Source organism: Lissotriton helveticus, chromosome 1_1 (genome assembly GCF_964261635.1).
Source record: "Lissotriton helveticus chromosome 1_1, aLisHel1.1, whole genome shotgun sequence".
NCBI classification, from domain to species: domain Eukaryota; kingdom Metazoa; phylum Chordata; class Amphibia; order Caudata; family Salamandridae; genus Lissotriton; species Lissotriton helveticus.
In genome coordinates this window covers 8,773,540-8,794,937 of record NC_136057.1, presented here as the reverse complement: position 1 = coordinate 8,794,937, position 21,398 = coordinate 8,773,540, and the positions used below count along the sequence as shown (strand labels likewise).

General features: G+C 43.6%; 1 protein-coding gene across 1 annotated transcript in view; it reads right to left on the bottom strand.

The window, feature by feature from the left end:
* LOC144757114 (uncharacterized) overlaps positions 1 to 21,398 on the bottom strand; it is a 73,974-nt gene that overhangs the window by 20,582 nt on the left and 31,994 nt on the right. The window contains exon 3 of the mRNA XM_078646359.1: positions 7,307 to 8,919. Coding sequence (XP_078502485.1) covers positions 7,641 to 8,919 — 1,279 coding nt within the window. The 3' untranslated portion in view covers positions 7,307 to 7,640. The remainder of the gene's footprint in view (positions 1 to 7,306; positions 8,920 to 21,398) is intronic.

Below are 21,398 nucleotides of genomic sequence, written 5' to 3'. Positions count from 1 at the left end.
CAGACGACGACAAGGGATAATTAAATAAATCATTTCCTCCCTCATTGTCGTCTATTGAACCCCCACCCGGCCCCACTGCTCTTACCTGCACAGGCCGCTCCTGCATTACCTCCACCCCAAACTCTGCCGAGCTCCATCGCATTTCACTTCCTACCACTGACCCAACGCCACTCAACTGATCCCTACAACAGCCCAGCTTGAACTCACAATCAACACTATTCTGGATGAAATCTCGTCACTACGTAAAAATGCAAAGATTACCTACTTCCTGCCCCAGCTTCACGCATCTATAGCGAACACTGATCCTGCCACAAACATACACTCTGATCCCCTATCCTTTACCCCTAGACAAACTATCCCCTAGATCCATCACCAACTCAATCATAGATGCACCACGACTGAGATCACATAACGGGAAGCTGAAATGCTGAGCAACACGTATGACAATGCCCCGAGCAAGCCTTGTCGCCGCCAGATCCCGGTCATCCTTGGCACGAGTAGAACCCTGAACACCACTCGCCCTCCCTGGCGGCCTACCCAAATAACAACCATCCAACCCTGTCAGCCTGGTCCAAGATCACTACCTACGCGTTGCTGCATGCTACTGAACTGTCAGTCAGCAGTCCAGCATGCCACTCAAATAGCCGAAACCATCCTAGGACACAAAATCGACTTCTGCTTTCCACCTGAAACCTGGCTGAATGACCACTCATCCACTTTTATCAATTTCCTCAACCCACAGGGCTTCTCAATCATCCGTACGACCGCTAGGATCGTATTGGCGGTGGATTAACCATTATACACAAAAACTATCTGTGCTTAACTCCATTCCTCAACACGAAATACCCTACCTTTGAATATGTAGGAGTTCAACTCTCGTTCAAAGGCCCCAACTCTCTAACAAAATTCATGTAATCTATCACCCTCCTGGTGAAAAATGACATCTTTGAGGACTAAACAAACCTATTAATGGATCTGAACAAGGATCGAGAATTTGTGAAGTCCTCCTGCTGGGACAAGCGACATTCAGGCAAGAACGCTTCATAAAGCTCGCCTTCTCTGCCAGCGCTACAAGGATCTGGAACTCCCTCCCACAACCACCTTCAACAACCACAAGTCTTGCCACAATTATAACCTCAAAATCCTCCTATTTGAGAGACGCTCTGAATAATAAATCTGTTTCACTTTTCTGCATCCACTTTTCCAATGTATCCAGATATTAACTGTTTGAACTTTCTCCCCTGACGTGATCTGTGGGATTAGTCTATTGCTTATCTGTTATTTTATGGCACATCTAATCTGCATTTTGGTCTTTCTTCTTTAGAAAAGTGCTTCAATGCCCTTCAGCCAAGATTGTACTATATAAAACCACAAAAATAAACACATTTGGTATAATAAAGAGGAACCGGAAAAAAACTATTTTTGAAAAGTTTGTGCAAATTTGTCAAAAGATTCCAAAATGATTAGCAAAGAAATAATTGCTTTTCAAAAGAAACTCTTATAACCACAAACTACGTGGGAGGGAAAGAAGGAAGAGCAGAAGATAGAGAGAAAGAGAAACAGAAACAGAGAGAGAGAGAAAGAGAGAGAGAGAGAGAGAGAGAGAGAGAGAAAGAGAGAGAGAGAGAGACACACACACCATGGTTTAAGTGAGTTGCAAATAATTTAAAAAAAAAAATTAAAATGTTAAAAGCTATCCCAATAATAACTTCAACGTGACCTTTGTGTTTTAGATCCACGACTACCAGATAGTGCTAAAGACATCGTGGGGATATTCAGAAAGCATCAGTGGGAATACATTCCACCCATTCCTTACCATTGGATTTGTGGTTTGTAATTCACATCCGTCCCTCCTGCTGCCTAAACCTTGTTTACTGTATTCTTCCACAAACACGCTTTCTGTAAAAAGGCCTTTAAATCTTGTTTTTATCTTGTCAAATTTGCAGTGCATTTAAAGACAGAGGTCAAATGTCAAGCTCTCTCTTTGAGGGAGCTTGGTCTTTACTTTTCTTCCTATGACTTCAAAATGAGAGAATGTATGTGACAATTCTGCTGAGTATCCATACAAGAGGAGAAGGTGTAAGATTTTTTTCCTAGCACACATAAAAAAACAAGCACTGGCAAAGCCAATTGGTCTTGCCTTGCGAACTTACTGACTTTGCAAATGACTTTTAGCAGTGTCCCACACCATCAGTCCAAAAATAAATATCCCATTGCATTTTGCCGGGTTACAAAGATTGACACGTAGTTACTAAGGCCTACCCTTTGAATTTTAATCAAATGTGGTGGATATGATTAATGAAAATAGAATGCCGGGAACGGAGAGTTATTACTGAGCTCCTTAGGTGCTGCACCTAAAAATGCTGATATTACATTTTTTTCAGAACGCCGGGAAAGGGGACGATTAGTCTGATAAGAAGCTACGAATGGTTGCTCTCTGTTGCAGGGAATCCCAGCCCACAATCAGAACCTGAGAAGTCTCTCCCCAGTGTGAGTATGTTATTTTTGAAAAGTAGTTTGGCCTCGCCGCTGGTATTTGATTATTTTCCTCAAGATACCACTAGCAAAGTGCCCAATAATTTCCAAATCAGCCTACGGGCTTGCCATCTTTCACGATATTGGGTGTAAATGCCTGAGATGTCCTGGTGATTTTCTGCTTCAATATGGCCACCACGCAGGCAGCATCGAGGGCGCTGGCCTTGAAGGGCGTGAAGGTAATTTTTCAGCCCTCACACACCTTCTTCACAGCAGGCACCAGGTGTGTGTGGGAGAGATCTCCCCGCATTCAGGTGTGTTATTCATTTATTAATTCAGTGTTTTATATAGCGCAAACATGACCCAACTGGGTATCGGAGTGCTTCACAATTCTATAGCACTGTACTTCTGACATTTGGTTTGTTTAGTCCTTTAAACAAACTACCAAGTACATATATTCAATTTTAAGTGGAAAGCATTTCTACTTTACAAATAATACATGTCCTAAACATTACTAGAGATCAACTTGCATTACAATAGTATGTGTCCTGAATATTACAACAATTGACATTTTAGAAATACATGTACTAAGAATACCTCATATCATTTAGTACAGTGGATTGTACGTAGCAAACAGACTGGTTACATTATTTATAGCTATCATCCTAAACTGCTTTTGGCCCAGAAACGTCGTACAGATGTGGCAGGGTCGCGTCATGATGCTGCTGGTGAGAGCTGCCAGAAGATGCTTCAATGGCACGGCCCTCTGTACATGCCAATGTCCCCTCCACCCCAAGCCGTCCTTCCAGTACCCTAGGTGCCAACTTTACAGTCGACCGTGAAGTTTCTGGTCGGCAGCAGCAGACATGAGCACTTTAGTTGAAACGGCTGCTACCATTATGCGAAGGGGAGGTGGTGAAGACAAGAAAATGAAGTCATTTGCTTTTATAAATAACAAGCAAGGAGAGGCAAGCAGCGAGGAGTGAGACGGTGAGGAACTGGCTCCCTTACTTTGAAGTCAGAGAAATAACAGGCTGTTTAGGGGAAACATCATCTGACATTTGATCTCGGTCTGTGAATGAACAGCAAATGTGACGAGATATGAACAAGAATTACAGCCATTTACAAAAAAGCTTGGAGTGAGTGAAAAAAGTGCGCATATGAAGTGCTCTTAGACAAAGAAAAAAGAAAAAGTGCCTAAAGCAGTTGATAATATGGGACCATTGCAAGGATACAAGTATCGGGACGCTGCTCCGTGGAAGGGAACAATCTACGTAAAGGAGGGACAAGTAGGAAAGATTAGCCATTGGGAAGCAAGGCTGTTTAAAGGAGATTCGAAGAAACAAATAAAAAGCAATGGGCGGGCAGTAAGCCCACAAAGTTAAGCGCTGTTGCGGCAAGACCTAAAAAAAGAACTGTGCTGATGTTTCAGAATATATCAGAATTAGTACAAATGAAGCACATTGGTTTTGGATTACTGAAGTGTGGAGAAAAATATTTGAATAAGATTGAAACACATTATACACTAGGGGATGACATTTGCAAACATCATTTATGCGCAGTAAAACCATATTTTGGTGTAAATGTAATGATCATTTCAAATGAAAATGTGTTGTCTGTAATGGCAGTGCGCTACCACACCAAGTATACTCCACACTACGCCACTCCACTCCAATATATGCCACTCACTCCATGAAACAACACGCTACTCCACGCTCCTCTACTCTACACCACTTGCCCCACTCCAATCCACCCCACCCCTCTCCAATCTATCCATTCCCAATTTACCCACTGCTATCTACCCCACTCTAACTCAATCTACCCCATCCCACTCCAAGCTACCCCACTCCACCCCAATCTACCGCACTCCACTCAGATTTAACCCACTCTGCTCCAATATACCCCAACTGTAATCTACTCCAATCTAACTGACTTCACCCCAATCTACCCAACTCTACTTCAGTCCAATTTACCCAACTCCATTTAAATTTACCCCACTGCAATCTATCAAACTCATCCACACTCCTACCACAATCTACCCACTCCAAACTACCACAATCTACCATAATCTACTGCACTCCACTGTAATCTACCCCACTCCACCCAATCTATCCCTCTCCACTCCATCCAAACCACCCCACTCAATCCACCCAATCTACCCCATTCCACAACACCCTAATCTACCCCACAACACTCCACTCCAATCTATCCAATTCCACTCCACCCCACTCTACCCAAACCTACCTCATTCCAGTCGAGTCTAATCCACTCCACCCTACTCCAATCTACACTATCCCACTCCACCCCTAATTTACATATCCCAATCTACCTCATCCAATCTTCACCACTCAAATCTACTCCAATCAATTCCACCACACTTTACCCCACCCCAACCCAATCTACCCTACACCACTCTATATAACTCCACTCCATTCGACTCCAGTCCAATGTACCGCAATTCAAACTACCCCAATATACTGCACTCTAATCTACTCCACTCCAGTCTTCCCCACTCTACTCCAATCTACCTCATTCCACCCCACTCTTTCCAAATCTATCCCACTCCAATCCACCCCAATCGATCCTACTCCACCTCAATCTACTCCAATCCACCAAAATCTACTCCAATCCAATCTACCCCACTTGATTACTATCTACCCCATTCCACTCTACCCCAATTTATCCCCCTTCTATCTAACCCAATCACCTCTTGCCACTAACTTTTAGCCATGCCGAACAGCAGTCACACTCGTGTACATAATGGCTAAAACTCGTTACCAAAGCCAATAGCTTTCGGATAGGAGACACCTATTTGCTTTGCCATTGCTTGTTTTCAGTGTTGTTTTCTATCATCATATACACACGCAACAGTTCCCTGCAGCCAACTCCAAGCAGGCACAGGTGTTCAACGGTGCCTGGGCACAGCAGGGGATTCCCTGAAGGGCCTGGCTTATGTTTTTTTAATTTTTATTTTTAAGTGTTCCCGGACAATTTCTTGGGGTTCTCGGACCCTTGCAAACTTGTGTATCCTTATTGGACATCGATAGGGTTTCAGACCGAGCAGCAGGTCTCCGATCATCACAAATGTCCACCAGGGTACAAGGCCAATTACTGTGCCTGCGTAGACACCTGCCTAAGGTTTGTCCAAAATCCAAACTCCGTCTCAAAATCAGCAATTTCTTTCTACATTTAACATTAGGCAGCCCCTGTGCCAGGGAGAGACAGGATGGCAGGATGGCACCACCGCTCTTTATGGCTTCTTTAGTACTCTTACAGGATGCGGGGAAGAAGTCTCTTCATCATTTAATGGTTCGAGATGTAGCCAGCCAATCAGGGCGCTTCAGGTCCGCAGACCCAACTTTGGGTTTACGTATCCGAAATGGATGGGCGAAAAAGCTCTCTCATCCAATCGGGTCCAATAGATTTTTACATTTGGGTCCGCGAGTTCAGATGCACGGACCATTCATGGGCTAAAGGTCCAGCTAGCTCTTTCTTAAACGACTAGTGGCTTAATTTGAGGACCACAAAAAAAACACTGCATGAAACTAGCCATGCCAATCCCAAATAGTTTTGTGCAGATTCATTGAACTGTGCCAAAGTTATTATATGTGTATATATATAATTATATTAAATGGATTCTGTAATCCCTGTATAAATGGCAGTCTCTAATTTCTTTATAATCAGGAATTTGTGATGCACTAAGTCAGTGATAATGAAGAAAAGACGTCAGAACTCGGCTTTTATACGTTATTACAGTCGCGTTCTGAGGGCACAATGCCTGCTGCCAGCGCCAGCAGCTGATGTGAAAGATAGGTCAAGTCACGAAGCATAATTGAAGCAGCTGTTTAAAGCAACAAACAGTACTTTTCTTTTCTTACTTCTGCTGTATGTTACTAGTTTACTATGAGAAGCAGAGGGAATATGTTTATTAGTTTCCTTAGATAAAGGAAGGGTGGAATCTTTCTGCATGTTTCTACACGTTCCGAGCTACTGCAGCTTTTTTTTCAATGGGCTTTTATTGAACTGTTTCTAACATCTCTTTGCAACAAATATCTAACAGTTTTAAGTTTATTCTTCATGTTTGCAAACATGTTAGCTGCTGCATATGTAGGAGCTACGCACCAAGGTTTGTGGGAAAGGTGATGTGTGACCATGTATTATACGGGATAAAGTACCACCTGGTGCATATAATAAGATTATTGCAAGTCACCTCAGAGTTCCAAAACCTTTGTTTATCTGTCCATCATGAGGTGGTGTGCACTCCTGGAGAACCCTGCAGTGACAACAACATCCCTGGTCGGCCCTGCTGTTGAGGCCAAATACAGACTAGGATTTTTATATCAGGAACTGGAGACGACTGTGTCTTACCCACTGTAACTGTGCAACTAGAAACACAGTTCCCTCTCTAGAGCTCTAGACTGCACATGTCTGCTATTCTCAATGAACACCACATCACTTGCATCCGACTATTACGTGTGATTCTGGCCAGTAATTCCTCCCATGAATAGCACTATTTCCAGTTCCTCAGCCTGGAATGGCGACGAACAAGGAAGGACGGGAGCTACTGGCCTATTTGTCTCATGCAGAGTCCCATAACCAGGCCTGTTTCTGCACAGGAAGGATGCAGTCCTGTGTGGAACCAGAGGAGGAGAATGCAGGGAAACATCTGCACCCTGTGTACTCGTACTTTGGGGGTCAGTATCGCTCAGTGGGTTCCATCCAAACCATAATCCTCCACTCAGAGACTTTCTACAATCTACCCATATGCATTTTGAAGAGATTACATGTGTTAGTATGCACTCCGAGAGTCCATTTATAGCCAAACACATACCTGGGGTAGCTTCGAATAGCAATAAATGTGATTTTGTATTTCCTCTCTCCATTGAGTCTTCATCTGCAGTATTTGTATCCAGTCCTAGGAATGATGGAGGCACACACTGACCCCGCTCATCAGGACAGAGCAGTTCTGCCTTGCAGTTCTGATGTTGATGCTGTGTTTCAGGGTGCAGTGGTTCGAGTATGTAGTTCTGATCTGAACCCTCTGCATCAGGACAGGGAGGTTCTAGCTTGTACTTTTGATCTGAACTCGGTGCATCTGCACAGGTCTGATCTAGCTCGTCGTTCTGATCCGGTTCCTGTGCTTCAGAAAGCACTGACTCTAGCTCTCAGTCCTGTGCCACAGTGTGCAGTGGTTCTAGCTTGTACTTTTGATCTGAACCATGTGCATCAGTACAGGCCGGTTCTAGTTTGTCTTTCTGCTCTGGTTCCTGTGCTCCAGGGCGCATGGATTCAAGCTCGTAGTTCACGTTTGGATCCTGTGCATAAGGAAGTTCCTGCTTCAAGCATAGGTGTTGCTGGAGGCACTGGGTTTGTTGTGACCCCAACTCATCAAAGGACAATAGCCCAGACTCGAAGTGTTCATCTGATGACTTCCCATCAGGCGACACAGGTTGTAGGCTGCGGTTATCCTGTGGATCTTGGAAATCAAAACACATCAATTCTTCCTCCAAGGGATCATCCGGTCCGTTCCTATCTGGTAGCGCGGGTTGTATACTGTGGTTTTGCTGTGGTTCGTGTCCTTCAGGAAATAGTGGGTGTGGGCAGAGGTTCTGTTGCTGGTCCCAGCTATTAGTAGACAATGGGGATGGTTCTTGCTTCAGGGGCTCATCTGGCTCCCACTGTTCTGGGAACGCTGACTGGATGCTCTGGTCTTGCTGTAGTGTCTGCCCATCAACACATTCCGAGTGAAGAGACAGCTTTGCCTTCAGTGATCTGCCTGGAGGATCTGTCTGAGGGCACCGGGATACAGGACAATCCTGCTGTACTCCATTTCCATCTGGAAACCCAGGCTGCACGCACTGGTCCTGCTGTGGGTGAGGTCGATCAGGAAACATTGGCTGTAGACAAAGGTTTGGCTCCTCTGGACGCCCTTGAACATCAGTTGGCGAGGAGACCGTACAGTCCTGCTTTGGTGCATGCCCATCAGAGAACACCGGCTGAAGACACACGCTCGGTTCCCCTGGCCTGTCCAGTTGAGGTGTCGCAGGAGACCGGCTAACAGCACATCCTCTAATACTCACCGGACAGACCACCTCCAAAGACACTGCACCATTATCTAGGTAACCTTGATCCTTTTCTATCCAGATTTTCTTAATCAGCCCAGCGACTCTAGAAGGTACGTTTTCCACAGTATTCAGCAAGTTATCCAGTTTGGCTTCCAACTCCTCCAGCATTGATAAAAGGATAATGTGGGGCAGGTTCTCCGAAAGCGGTTCCAGCTCCTGGTCCCTCTGAGTATCTTTTCGGGATCTTGAAGCTGAGACGTCAAGAGGTAAAGATGGGACTGTGGCTCTTACGGATTCACGTGAACACTGCGCTGTCACTTTCTTTCCTGGAGTCCGTCTTCTCCCCATTCTGGTAAATTGAAGTTCAAGTCTCAAGTGTCTGCAGAGGAGAGGAAAAGAGAAAAGACAACACGTTATCACAGGACAGTTAGGTCAAAATACTCTTTCCTGTCTCACCAACCTCAGTGTGATCCGAGAACATCGCTTATTTCTAAAACCAGAAAAAAATGAATCATTAAAATGTCACAAAACCCGCAACATAGTTCATATATTATGAAAGGCATGGATTTGAAATGTGCTTCCAACACTATGTCTATTCTCTGGTCTGCTCAAATTGTACATGGTTATGAAAAAAAGAAAAAAGAATATTGTAACTGCCTTGCAGCAATGAAAGTTTTATAATACCCTGGCAGACAAGACTGCGCTATCACTATCATCCTCAATTGCACTGTACACCTCTCTTTTGCAGTATTCAGGTCAGTGACTGAAGCACGCGCCAACATACCAAACCTCTACAGGATCTACAAAACGCTTGTTATGTCATTGCATATATAGAGAGCATGTTCAACCTGGGGTTTCTTGGAACTCAATCAGAAATACATAATCGAGGAGACAACCAATCAGACCAGGGAAGAATGTAGTATGAGTAGCCATGTGGGCTGTCAGATTTCTGGATGAAAGGAGCTTGTACCAAAGCTACGTCCACCTGATCTGATCTTCTATAATTTTGCAATAGCAAGTAAATTCAAGTGGGGAGATCTCTGCTTTTGAACGGGTGAATGCATTTCCACCTGGTTTACAATGAAGTGAGGGGCTAGACTTCTCACCCCTTTAGGGCTGAGGCAGAGAGTCTGGTAGTGGATTTGTTATTTCAATATAGGTGTGGCGCGTGCCCACCTCTTAAGATGATGTAGAAAACAAGCTGCGTCGTTGTGAATTACTTGTAGTCTATCAATGGTGATATTGGGTATTCTTACATATACTCTGTTGGCATAATGCGATCTAGATAGGACTGCGGCCACCGCTATTGCTTTTCTTGTGTAAAGTGGGAGGAGTGAGGTTAGTTTCTGAAGCAGTTTCAGTACAAATCTGCATTTAGATCCTACTGCTCCAGCAGCTGGTTCTTGCTAAGATTGCTATCGATTATCACTCAGAGGCTTTTAGCTGTGGGTTTAGGCTCCGGTAACAATCTAATTTTTGTTGGAGAGTAAAGTTGGCTCCAAACGTTGGTCTTATTCTTTCAAATTACAATCTCAGTTTGGTCAATATCCAGTTTTAGCTGATTGAACCTCATCAAGTAATCATCAAATTGCATCATATTTTGATACTGGAGTGGTGAGGCGGGCATTCCATTGATAAGAATTATCTGAGAGCTGGAGTAGTTATAAAGCCCGGAACCTCTTGAAGACAGGTCTCTGACCAATAGTTTTTGCAGGTTAAGGGAGCAGAGATATTGGCCTATAATTCTTGGTTATATCCGGGACTTCTCCCTGGTTTTTCAGTAACGTGAGCTCTACAACATTATGAAGCGCGCTTGGAGCGACAGCTTGAGCTGCTGACTTGATGAAAACGCTCTGCAGGGGACTGCTCAAGACCTCGCTTTTCAATGGAGACGCAGCACCCGCAGCGCCCAGATATCCTTGGGGTACGCTCTATAAATGCTGATTGATTGAATGATTGCTGAGGTCAGAGATTCCATGACTGCTGGAGGGCAAGGGTCAGTTGTTGACCCGGATTTGACCTTGATCATAAATTCATGAAGCCTGTTTATTTCTTCAAACAAGGATAAGGAGAGTAGAGTTCTTTTCAGACTCAACTTCAGAATTACTGCTGCTGTATTTGTTTACACGATCTTTAAAGAATGTTTTTGTTAAGTCTTTAGATTGTCACAGAATGCCTCGATAGGAGTCAGGGAAGTTCTCATTTCATCTGGGGGCGACTAATCATTCAGGATATCAAAAAACAATTTTCATTTGCTTCTAAGATTTTTGTTGCCTATTAAGAGGACTTTGCATGGAACGGGTTTGGCTTTCTATTCCTCAAGCTCAATTTAAAACGTGATTTTGCTCTCTTCATCATCCCTTTCCCGCCAGTGTTGATGCAATACAGGTTTCGCCTCCTTTAACTCTGGCTTGTACCAGGGCACTGGTCTGATGCGGTTTATAACACGCTGTTGGATTTGCGGGGTGTGGATCACTAGCACGTCTGAGCCACAGAGTGGATTATTTTGTTTTAGAGAGAATGTCTTCAATTGATGGGAAGAGGGGGGATTGTGAGAGTGTTGATAACACTGGCTCTGTATTAATGTATCGCCATGTGTGTATGGTTTCACTTCCTGCTTGTGGATCAAGCTAGAAAAATGTACCGGAATACAAATGCTGATCAAATACTGATTGGACCATATGCAAGGAGGGATGATTATATTCAGTCAATTCGAATTATACGCCCAGATCAGATCTAAGGGATTTCGTTTTATGCGACCTGAGCATATAATCTATTGGTGTAAATTCAACAACATTAAATCAGCAAATTCATTATCTTCAGGGACCGAGTTGTCGTCATCAATTCGAAACTTGAGAAAGGAAAGCAGATCTACCCCTTCAGTTTGAGTAATTTGTAAAACAGATGTGTGGACCCACTGGTGAATAATTGCTGCTATCTCACTCCTTCCTCTGAGCTTGTTCTCTTTTGGTTATCTTCGGGTATGGCTTCTGGAGATCTGGAGTAGATTCCTCTGACAACCAGGTTTCAGTTAAGAAAAGGATATCCGGCTAAGAAGATTCTAATAATTTGAGTATTTCCACCTTATCTTTGCCAAGGGAGGGTGGGTTTAGTAAAGTGCTTTTAACGACTCCTCAATCTGAGGATGTAGAAGAGTCTTATTGTTTGTTGGTCCAAACTGAGGTCTGTTGAGTACCAGATTACTCTATATGTGTGGCTGGCATACACGCCATTTGCTTCTAAAAACGAGACAAACATGGGGGAGATACTAAAATCTGTGTACCTGAAAGACTTTAGATCTTATGCAGAATATGAGAAATATTGAGTATACTACCTGACTTCTGGTCTCAGGGGTGGTGGCCAGGTGTGCCTGGGAGCAGACAGGCGTGTCTTTGGCAAAATGCTTGCAACACACACGCCAAATGTTTGCAACAAACACACACACAAAAAATTGCTCTTCAAAAAGTCCATTCAATTGTGTACTCATAGATGTGACACAAACTCCAACTCTCACTTGTACAGTCTCATACCTTATTTATAAATGGATTAATGTGACAAACCAGGTATCTCTTAACCACATCTTCAATGCTGCACAATTACACAGGCATTGTGCTCTCCAGTGCACGCACACACGTGAAATACAATTCATCCCCAGGCACAAAGACCTACACTCTGGAAATAAGTAATCAAACGGATCAGTCGCTTACACGCTCATATATAATGTGTCCACCCAAGACGACCAATCACAAACATGCACATACACACTGTCTCGCACACACAAATCACTTCCATACATTTTGTATTGTAAGGTTAGGCTTCGTCCAAGCCATTCACAGGCATCACCTACTCCCAGAGACCTACACACAGGGCAGGCACAGATTTGCACAATCACATGTAACACCTCAAATGATCACGACTCACTATTCACACAAAGTTCTTGCAGTCTCTTCAACAGAGCTGTAACATCCCAGAGTCTCTGAGGCAACACCCAATGTGGAATGCTGCTGAGAGAGTTGGAAGGTGTCAGTATCTGAGGAGGAAGCAGATCTGTGGGTGGAGCATTCTGTTAGAAATAAACTCCTCCTTTCTATCACCGCCATGGACACGCGATACTTCATATATTAGCGACATGCGGAAATATGGAAAAATGTACAAGGCTTCAATATCGCATTGTGAGAGTATTGAGGATCTGTTCATTTTATGTTAAAAAAAAACTTGAATTAGGTGATAACACGGAGAAACGTTGTCACTTCTTCAAACACTCCACACATTGCATGTGTGCTGCACTTTACAGCACAAACACAACCTGCCCTGCACTTTACAGCACAAACACAACCTGCTTTGCACTTTACAGCACAAACACAACCTGGCCAGCACTTTACAGCACAAACACAACCTGTGCAGCACTTTACAGCACAAACACAACCTGCCCTGCACTTTACAGCACAAACACAACCTGACCTGCATTCCACAGCACAAACACAACCTGTGCAGCACTTTACAGCACAAACAGAAACTCTGGAGTATTTGAAGGATTACTCTATGTATAGGATTTTGAACTGTGTTTTGTGTGGTGTGTTTCCCGTACTAATCCTATACTAGACAGCACACATTCTTCTGACTTATGGTGTAAAGGGTTTGCGTGGCACTAGGTAGACTGTGTACTAGTGCAGGGGTAGTGAGCAGCAGCATGCTGTATTTCATAAATCTGGCTCAGCGCGGCTCTCTCCCCCTCAAACATCACAGCGCTGCACCTAACTGCTGAACTATGTTGCACTAAAAAATATTAAATCTGCTCTGTAGGGTGCATGCGTGATGTGCCCAGCCTCAACCCTCACATTCTCTTGTACATGCGTGGTCTGCCCAGCCTCAACCCTCACATTTTCTTGTGCACGCGTGGTGTGCCCGGATTTAACCCTCACATTCTCCTGTGCATGCTTGGTTTGCCCAGCCTCAACCCTCACATTCTCCTGTGCATGCTTGGTTTGCCCATACAAAAGGGGATGATTGACGGAGCGTTTGAGAGTCGTGCCGGACGGTCTAGTTTGGTCTTCTGTCCGCCGGCCGGAGTTTCTCCGGTCGGCTGGCCGGTGACTGCCTGTTCCGTTCCGCCGGTTTTCATTCCCGTGAGGTTTGTTAGGTTTTGCCGTCTCTATCCCTTTATTGTTTATTTCCCCTTATTTCCACCACCCCGGAAATCTTGCACACTTCCTTCCACTTCCAGCTGGGATTCAAAGAGACTTTGCTGCCCTCCTCTGGGTCATGGTAACAGCGCGCAGCGCTGCATTTATATATTTGTTCTTTAAGGGGTTACGTTGATGTATAAACACATCTATGCATGTTTCCTAGGCATACAGGTTCTAGCAACGACTGATCTGTTTTCTGCCTGACCTTAGTACCCTTGCATCTATCAGAGTCTTCACTGGTGAGATAGCATTTAGATCTCTCTATTCCGTTCCATACAGAGTTGCAGTCCTTGATCGTGTCTGTTGTGTTTTTCTCCAGTCCTTAGAATACTGTGATTACTGCTTTTCCATGACACAAGAGAGATGACCATTCCATGCAAATAGGTAGAACGGGCCAAGAAACGTTATTGTTGTTCCCAAAGAAGGTGAATGTAAACATGACTGAGTGTTTAATATATTTTCCTTACAGTGACTGAGTGGCTACACCTGGCAGCAAGAGAGGATTGCAAGCAGAGATTCCTTCCCCATCTATCCTTGTTTTGTTTCCCTTCTTTCCCCTTCCTACCTGTCGCTCACTAGTGTCCGATAGGGGCGATAGGTGGCAGGGGAAGGTTGAGGACTTGTCTTCAGGTTCCTGACGCTCCTGCGGAATAAGCCTGGTGAACCCTTACACTCACGATGTATCTCCCAACACTGACTAAACAAGTCTGTTTTTCCAGCTGCGAGGACGTTCAAACACCTTGAATCTATTGTCACTGTCTATTACGTAAAGGTGTGTCACATGATATTGTATAAACACTGTGATTTGCATTGCACTCGTACTTGTGAACAAGGAGGTTGCCTCCGAAACGCGCCGAGTGACTTGGCTTAAAATAAAAACACGCTGAAAAGGAATACTTGTGGCCCTGGCATCGTTTGTGGGAAACCGGCAAAACGATTGTTGTTGAGATTTGGGGTTCGCGACCCCGCCAAGGCCCGCCACTGAAAGCGGCTCGGGTTTAGCTGTAGGTTTACACATATATAGAAGTTGAGATGGACAAGGCAGGGGAAGAGGAATAAAGAGAAAGTTATTCGATTTTTACAAATGCAATGGTGAAAATCGTGAGATCAGTGCTTTGAATTTCGCAGCTGCAGCAGGAATGCCTATTGTGAAAGGGGATTTATTTGTAATCACAAATATTCAGCAACTAAAGCTACACTTTCAAGTGCTATATGTATAAGTCTTTTTATTGTAATGTTATGCACTAGTCCACTAAACCTAGAACACATAACCCATAACAGGATTTCCTGCAATGGGAGTAACAAGCTGAGTGGACAGCCACATAAAACCTTTTTGCAAGAAAAAATATAAACTCAATCGCAAAACGAAATACCTTTATCAATGTGTGTTCAAGCTTCTTTTGATAGTACTTGGCTGGTGGACTCTAGTCAGCTTGGGCTTTTAGATGCTTTTGACGGCCCTGGGTTCTGAAGGTGTTGTGTTCTAATCTAGGACCCCGATCGACCCTATGACCTTATGCCCCTATACGGCTATAATCCATTTATTTCCATATAATGGCATAAACGTTCAAGTGTGATATTACAGAAACTTGTCTCTGACCTCACCCGATCAGAGCCACATTCCTCCTGCAGCTTCCTCTGCAGCTCATTAGCAAAATGACACAGCTGAAGCCGCTATCTTAGATTCCTAGATTAACACTCCGAGTTCTTCAACAAGATAAAAACTCAGCAACCTGGGAAATCCCCGCTTGCTATGTTTTGATTAGTAATAGAACTCTAATGAGCACTGATAGACGATCACTTCCTAGTGACATCTTAAAATGTCGTCTTATGTCCAAAAACTTACGTCAAACAAGGCACCTTTCAGGTATAAATATTACCAACGTTGCCTTAAGCGAGCGAGTTGTTGCTGCTGATGCTATCGGTGTCGCTACCGCTGCTAACGAGCGAACGATAGTGTGGTGAACAAGGAGCAGACCAGCTGTCCCCGGCAGAACCCAACAAGTGCAAGCTGCCCGCAGACGCTGCCCCTCCTCCTCCTCCTCGACGCGCTGAGAGAGACGCTGTCTTTTCTCCTGCTGAGAAAATCCAGCTCTGGCGTTCCTGGCCCACTCTTGCGAGTGACCGAGATATCGAATCCTGGAAGGAGATACCAGACCTCCAACATTCTATTCCAGAGGTATGGTGTTGACTAAACCCTTAGAGAGAATTCTTGAAGCAAACCTTGGCAAAATCAACTTAACTTAAACTTGCTATTTACTCCCATCCACGTGTTAGGCTTAGGTCAGGTACACTGGGGTAGGCGTAGTTAGAAGCACCAGTTGAGTATGTTAGTCTAAATATATATATGGATGTATATGTTTTATTCATTTTAAACCATTGTATGGCTAAGAAACCATATCAATGCTTTTACAGTATTATTTCACAATCCTCATTTTACTGTACGCACTTGTATTATAACTAGTCTTGCAATTGTGGCAATTCATTTCTCTTGTATGAGAAGAAAGACTGTTCAATAAATAATACCTTTTTATTGAAAACGCCTGTCTCTCTATTCTCTACATAATGGTGAAAGTAATCTGCACTATAACTGACTGAGTAAAATAACTGTCTATTGTTTCACACGACCCTAGAGATTGACTCTTATCTAAGGAGCAAAGTTGTCATGTTGCACGGTTGTTGGAAAACTGAATCCCTTCTTGTCTGTGCCAAGGAAGCTGATCACTTCCTATTCAGTCAAGAAAGTTTCCAGTGATCTCTGAGCTAGTTGGTAACAAACCCAATTAAGTTTAGCATAGTCAGTAGAGGCCTGGAAGATCCGCACTTCTACGTCGATACTACTGTTTGTTATTCCAATGCGCAGGGCATATTGGGAAAATAAGAACTCCACTACATGGCGCCCAACGTTTGGTAAGGCGATAAACTAACGCAAGACGTTAGAGTAACTCAGTCGTGCATTTTTCACACAGACCCCTTTCTCCCGTAAATACTCCAATAGACGTCTGGAGTGGGTGAAAGGTTAAAATCCGTCCGACCTTAGCAGGAAGAGATTCCTATGTAAAGCTCTGGTTTATTCAACGTTGAAGGATACAGTGTTCCAAAATATTGTGCACCTAATCTTTGTCTCCTTGGAGACCTGCTCTGCAAAACCTTCCTGACAATAAAATGTCAGATGATGAGACCGCAGTAAATGCGACTCAGCAGAATCCCGATGGTACAGGGATTACTGACCCGGGTGCAGTTGTCATCCGGTAAACTTAAGAAAATCTATAACGTTAAAACTTATAGAAAATGGACTGACCACACAAGGTGGTACAGTCGTCTTCGTGGTAGAGGCTCACAAATATCGGCAGACAGAGGTATTCTATTCATGGATAAACTTTCCAGCGGCAAACGCTAGAACAAAAGAGTTTCACTATTACAAAATAGAGAAACCACCGGATGAGTACGCTCCTTTCGAGGAGATTGAAATTCCATTAAAATACCAAGAGCACCTGCTCTGGTTTAAAGGCGCCCTAAAACACAATGATCATATAACCAGGCTCGGTCCACTAGGTAGACCAGGAGCAACGTGGCCGGTTCTAGCCAGCTACACACCACATCCGGACATTGAAAAAATTTCAAAAGAGGAGCTGTTAATACAGCTAAAAACATTAATTAAAATACATAGACAATTAGTCCAATATGTAATGTGGACTGCAACAGTCCAACCAGCTGTTAACGTTCCACAGCTGACCCCTCATCAGGGGAACACAAATAAGATTACACCAGAGAACATACAATCATGTCTTGGTAAAACACCCATAAAACGGGAACAAATTCCTTTCTGGTTAGCGCAGAAAATTACTCAAATAGAGGCAGTATTTCCGAATACTACCCCTCTTGAGAAACACAGGATTCTGAACATCTGCCTTCCAATGGGGGTCGCACCACACGTAGAGGACTGTGACACTTGGGGTACAGTCTTTGCTTCCATTTACACAAAAACACATGGTGTTCCGTCAATGGCGGTAATACCAGATGTGCTAAAACAGATTCAGAATGAATACGGTCCAGAACCCGCTTTAACTCTTGGTATGAAATTACTGAAAGACTTCAAGCAGGTCACTGCTATATTACTAGCAAACATAAAAGGAGAAGCAGCATCTGTGGCGATCCGCCAGAAATTGAGGGAAACAGATATAACAGATCAACCAATTGAGCTTGCCAGAATCATAGAGAAATGCTATGAAGAATTAGGTAGAGACAGCTTTGGTGGGAAACCAGTAAAACCCCAATTGCTCGAAAATCCTGAAAAATTATTTATTAAAAATAATTCAAACACTCCTAAAAAGAGCTGGGATGGAAATAAACAATCCACTCCCAAGGAAAAAGTTTTCCAGTCCAGAGGAAGGTCTCCTCGACGGAGGGAAAGAACTCCGACTCGAGAACACCAGTCTCCCCAAAGGGAGCCCTCTGAGAAAAGATATAACCTTAGAAATAGGGATAATCTGAAGAAGCCTGATAGATATCAAAGTATTGATACACGTCCCTCTCGATCTTTTTCGCAGAAATCGGAAAGAAGAGGACGGTCAGACCCAGGAGAGCACACCAAGTCCAAAGACAAGGAACCTGCTCAAAGTAAAAACTCACAATTTCCAAAAAAGAAGGTAGCCAGTATTAGAGTCATCGAACATGCCGAGAATACTGAGGACACAGTTGAAAAACGGGGAGTGGGCTCAGACAATGTTAGACAGTGCAGCAGAAATCAGCATAGCTCGCAAGATCCTGATGAGTCATCTGGAGACAGTGGACACGAATGAATACATTCAAGTAGAAACTGCCGACACCAGAGTGAGTGAACCTCATAAGATATACGAAATAACATTGCGTATGGAGGGTGATAAGACTAGGAAAATAAGGGGTCTATTTTGGGATAACCTCTCAAAAGGCTATGACATCCTGTTAGCTGAAAAAGATTGGCCCCCAGAGTTTGTCAGGGAGTGCCCTTGTGGCGAAGAAATGATTATGCCTGCCTTTTCGAATCACATTCCGATTCACAAAAGATATACTTATGCAAGGAAATGGGCAGTTGCTCAAGCACCTGCATTGTATAAGAATCATGTAGGATGGGATGAGGACTCTCCTCCTCACAAAATCCAGTTAAAAAAATCAACCGACTGCACAAAGGCAGTACCCAGTTAAGCAAGAAGCTAAAAAACAAGTCAGGGAGATTTCAGATCAACTTGAATATCAGGGGGTGATTGAAACATGCACCTCTCAAATGAACAATCCTTTGTTTCCTGTCTCCAAACCAGACAATTCATATCGTCTAGTCTTGGACTACAGACACCTTAACTCGTGTTGCAAAACATTTGCGGTACAAAACTCACATAGTGCAGCACTGATGAATAACATAGTTAGGAAAAAATATAAAACGACATTAGATATTTCTAATGGTTTCTTTTGTCAAAACATTTCACCAGAAAGCAGGTACTTGACCGCTTTCTCAATATTTGGGTCGCAGAAAAATTTCTGTCGACTCCCACAAGGGTTCAAGAATAGCCCAGGATTATTCTCAGCTAGAGTAACAGAGTTACTACAAATATATGATGATGAGGCATTATCTTATGTCGATGACATCTATCTTACAGACGACGACTTGGATACTCACTTGAAAAGAGTGAACACCATTATACTTGGGTTCACAGCAGAGGGTTACAAATTCAACTTTAAAAAGTCTTGAATTGCCCATCTGACAGTATTATTTTTAGGATACGAATTATCAAGTGAAGGCAAAAGCCTAGCGGACAACTTCCTAGAGAAGTGCGCTGTACTCCAAGCACCAAAAACGCTGAAGAACTTACAATCAATTCTAGGCTTCATGAATTTCGGAAGAACTTACATTCTAAATTATGCGGAGAGGGTTAAACCTCTCTACGAATTAATTAAACCTGATTTTAAACAAATCAACTGGACTCAAAAACACACAGAAATTTTGAGATCACTGCAAACAGACATGTTAGCAAAAACAAAATTAGACACACGTGACAATACAATCGATCTTGTAATCCGAGTCATCCCAGGAAGATGCGGATTCACGTACCTGACCTCTAATGAGGGAGAGAAGGTACCAATTTCTATTAAATCTCACTTGTACACACAAGCGGAAAAAACATTCAGTCTCACAGAAAATAATGTCAAAGCAGTGCAAACTGCAATAGCAAATGAACGAGAACTAGCAAATGGCAAAAGGATTAATGTCCTCACGGCGGAATCCGCCTTCGAGGCGCTATACAGTCCAGTAAACCTGCCTACAATATCACTGGATCCGAAATGGATACAGTGGGAAAATTCTCTTGCTGCGGACGACGTAAAATACTATTTTGCTCCGCAATTCAAAGAACTGAATGATTTGACTTATGAAGAAGAATATCCTCTGCCAATCGAACTTCTGCCTCTCCCACAGTACGCCTGTATAATCTATACAGATAGATTTGTACAGCACTACAACGTAGAAAATAAAACCTACGATGCAGCCTGTGCGATTGTTAAAGGTCGCTGGCTGTGCGGTAAATTCAGACCGAAGATAACAAAAACTGAATCAGTGAGAATCTGTTCGGTTCCGAGAACTGAAATCAGATCGTTGAAGATGGCGCTTGAAAATGCAGATCGAGAATTCCCGACACTAATTGTGTGCGATTCGTATTATTGCGTCAACTCTTACAACAATAAGTTACAGAACTGGGTTCGAAATGGTTTCAAAGATGACACAGGTGCCACAATCAAGCATAAATTGCTTTGGAAACAGGTAGCTCTTTTACAGAAAGAACTACAAAAAGACTCACGTGATACACACTCTGAGTCATCAACGTGATGGCGTTCACGTTGCAGGGAATTAATTGGCTAATACAGCCACAGCGGAAGCAACTAAACCGGCTTCCGTAGCCACAAAAAAGCGTTCAGAAAAATACATAGACGGGGATGCTGGCAGTGAAAACGTCCGTAAAAGGCGACTGTGCAGCACTACCCGTCAACTATCCACTCAATTATGCATACGTAATCGATGCAAACTCCGTTCCTTTTGCTCGAATCCCTGGAGTGGGGGATAGAGTAATTCCAAACACGAACAGGAGAATCTTATTAATAGCAGACGCACACATGGGTGAGGGTCTAAGGCACAAGAAGATGAAGGAATCTCTGACTGAATTGCAATCAGAATACTGGTGGCCGGGGATGAGCTTGCAACATCAGATATATGTAAAGAACTGTCCTGACTGTGACAGGGGTCGCAGTAATGAACCGGTCCTGCCTGTTGCCCAGTTACCATTTGTAGAAAGGGTAATGCTGTCTATAAGCCCTCCAGCGTCCTATTAATCATTAAGACAAAATACACTTAAAAAAATGTGGCCCCAGCGCTCGGCTGACGCCAGAACGGTTATAAAAGATCTGCGAGTCTTTATCGGCACACACGCAATTGCCATGTTCCATTCTGACCAGGGTCCTGCTTTTAGCTCACGAGCTTAGAAGGAGGCCATGGCCAGCATGGGTATTGAATTGCGGTATTCTTGTCCGTCGCACCCCGAAGGGAATAGTGTGGTAGAAAGAAAAAACCGGGACATAAAGCAATCTATAACAGCGAAGGTATTAGGTTCGGGTGCTGGGTGGGTCAAACATTTAATAAGTGTCCAGT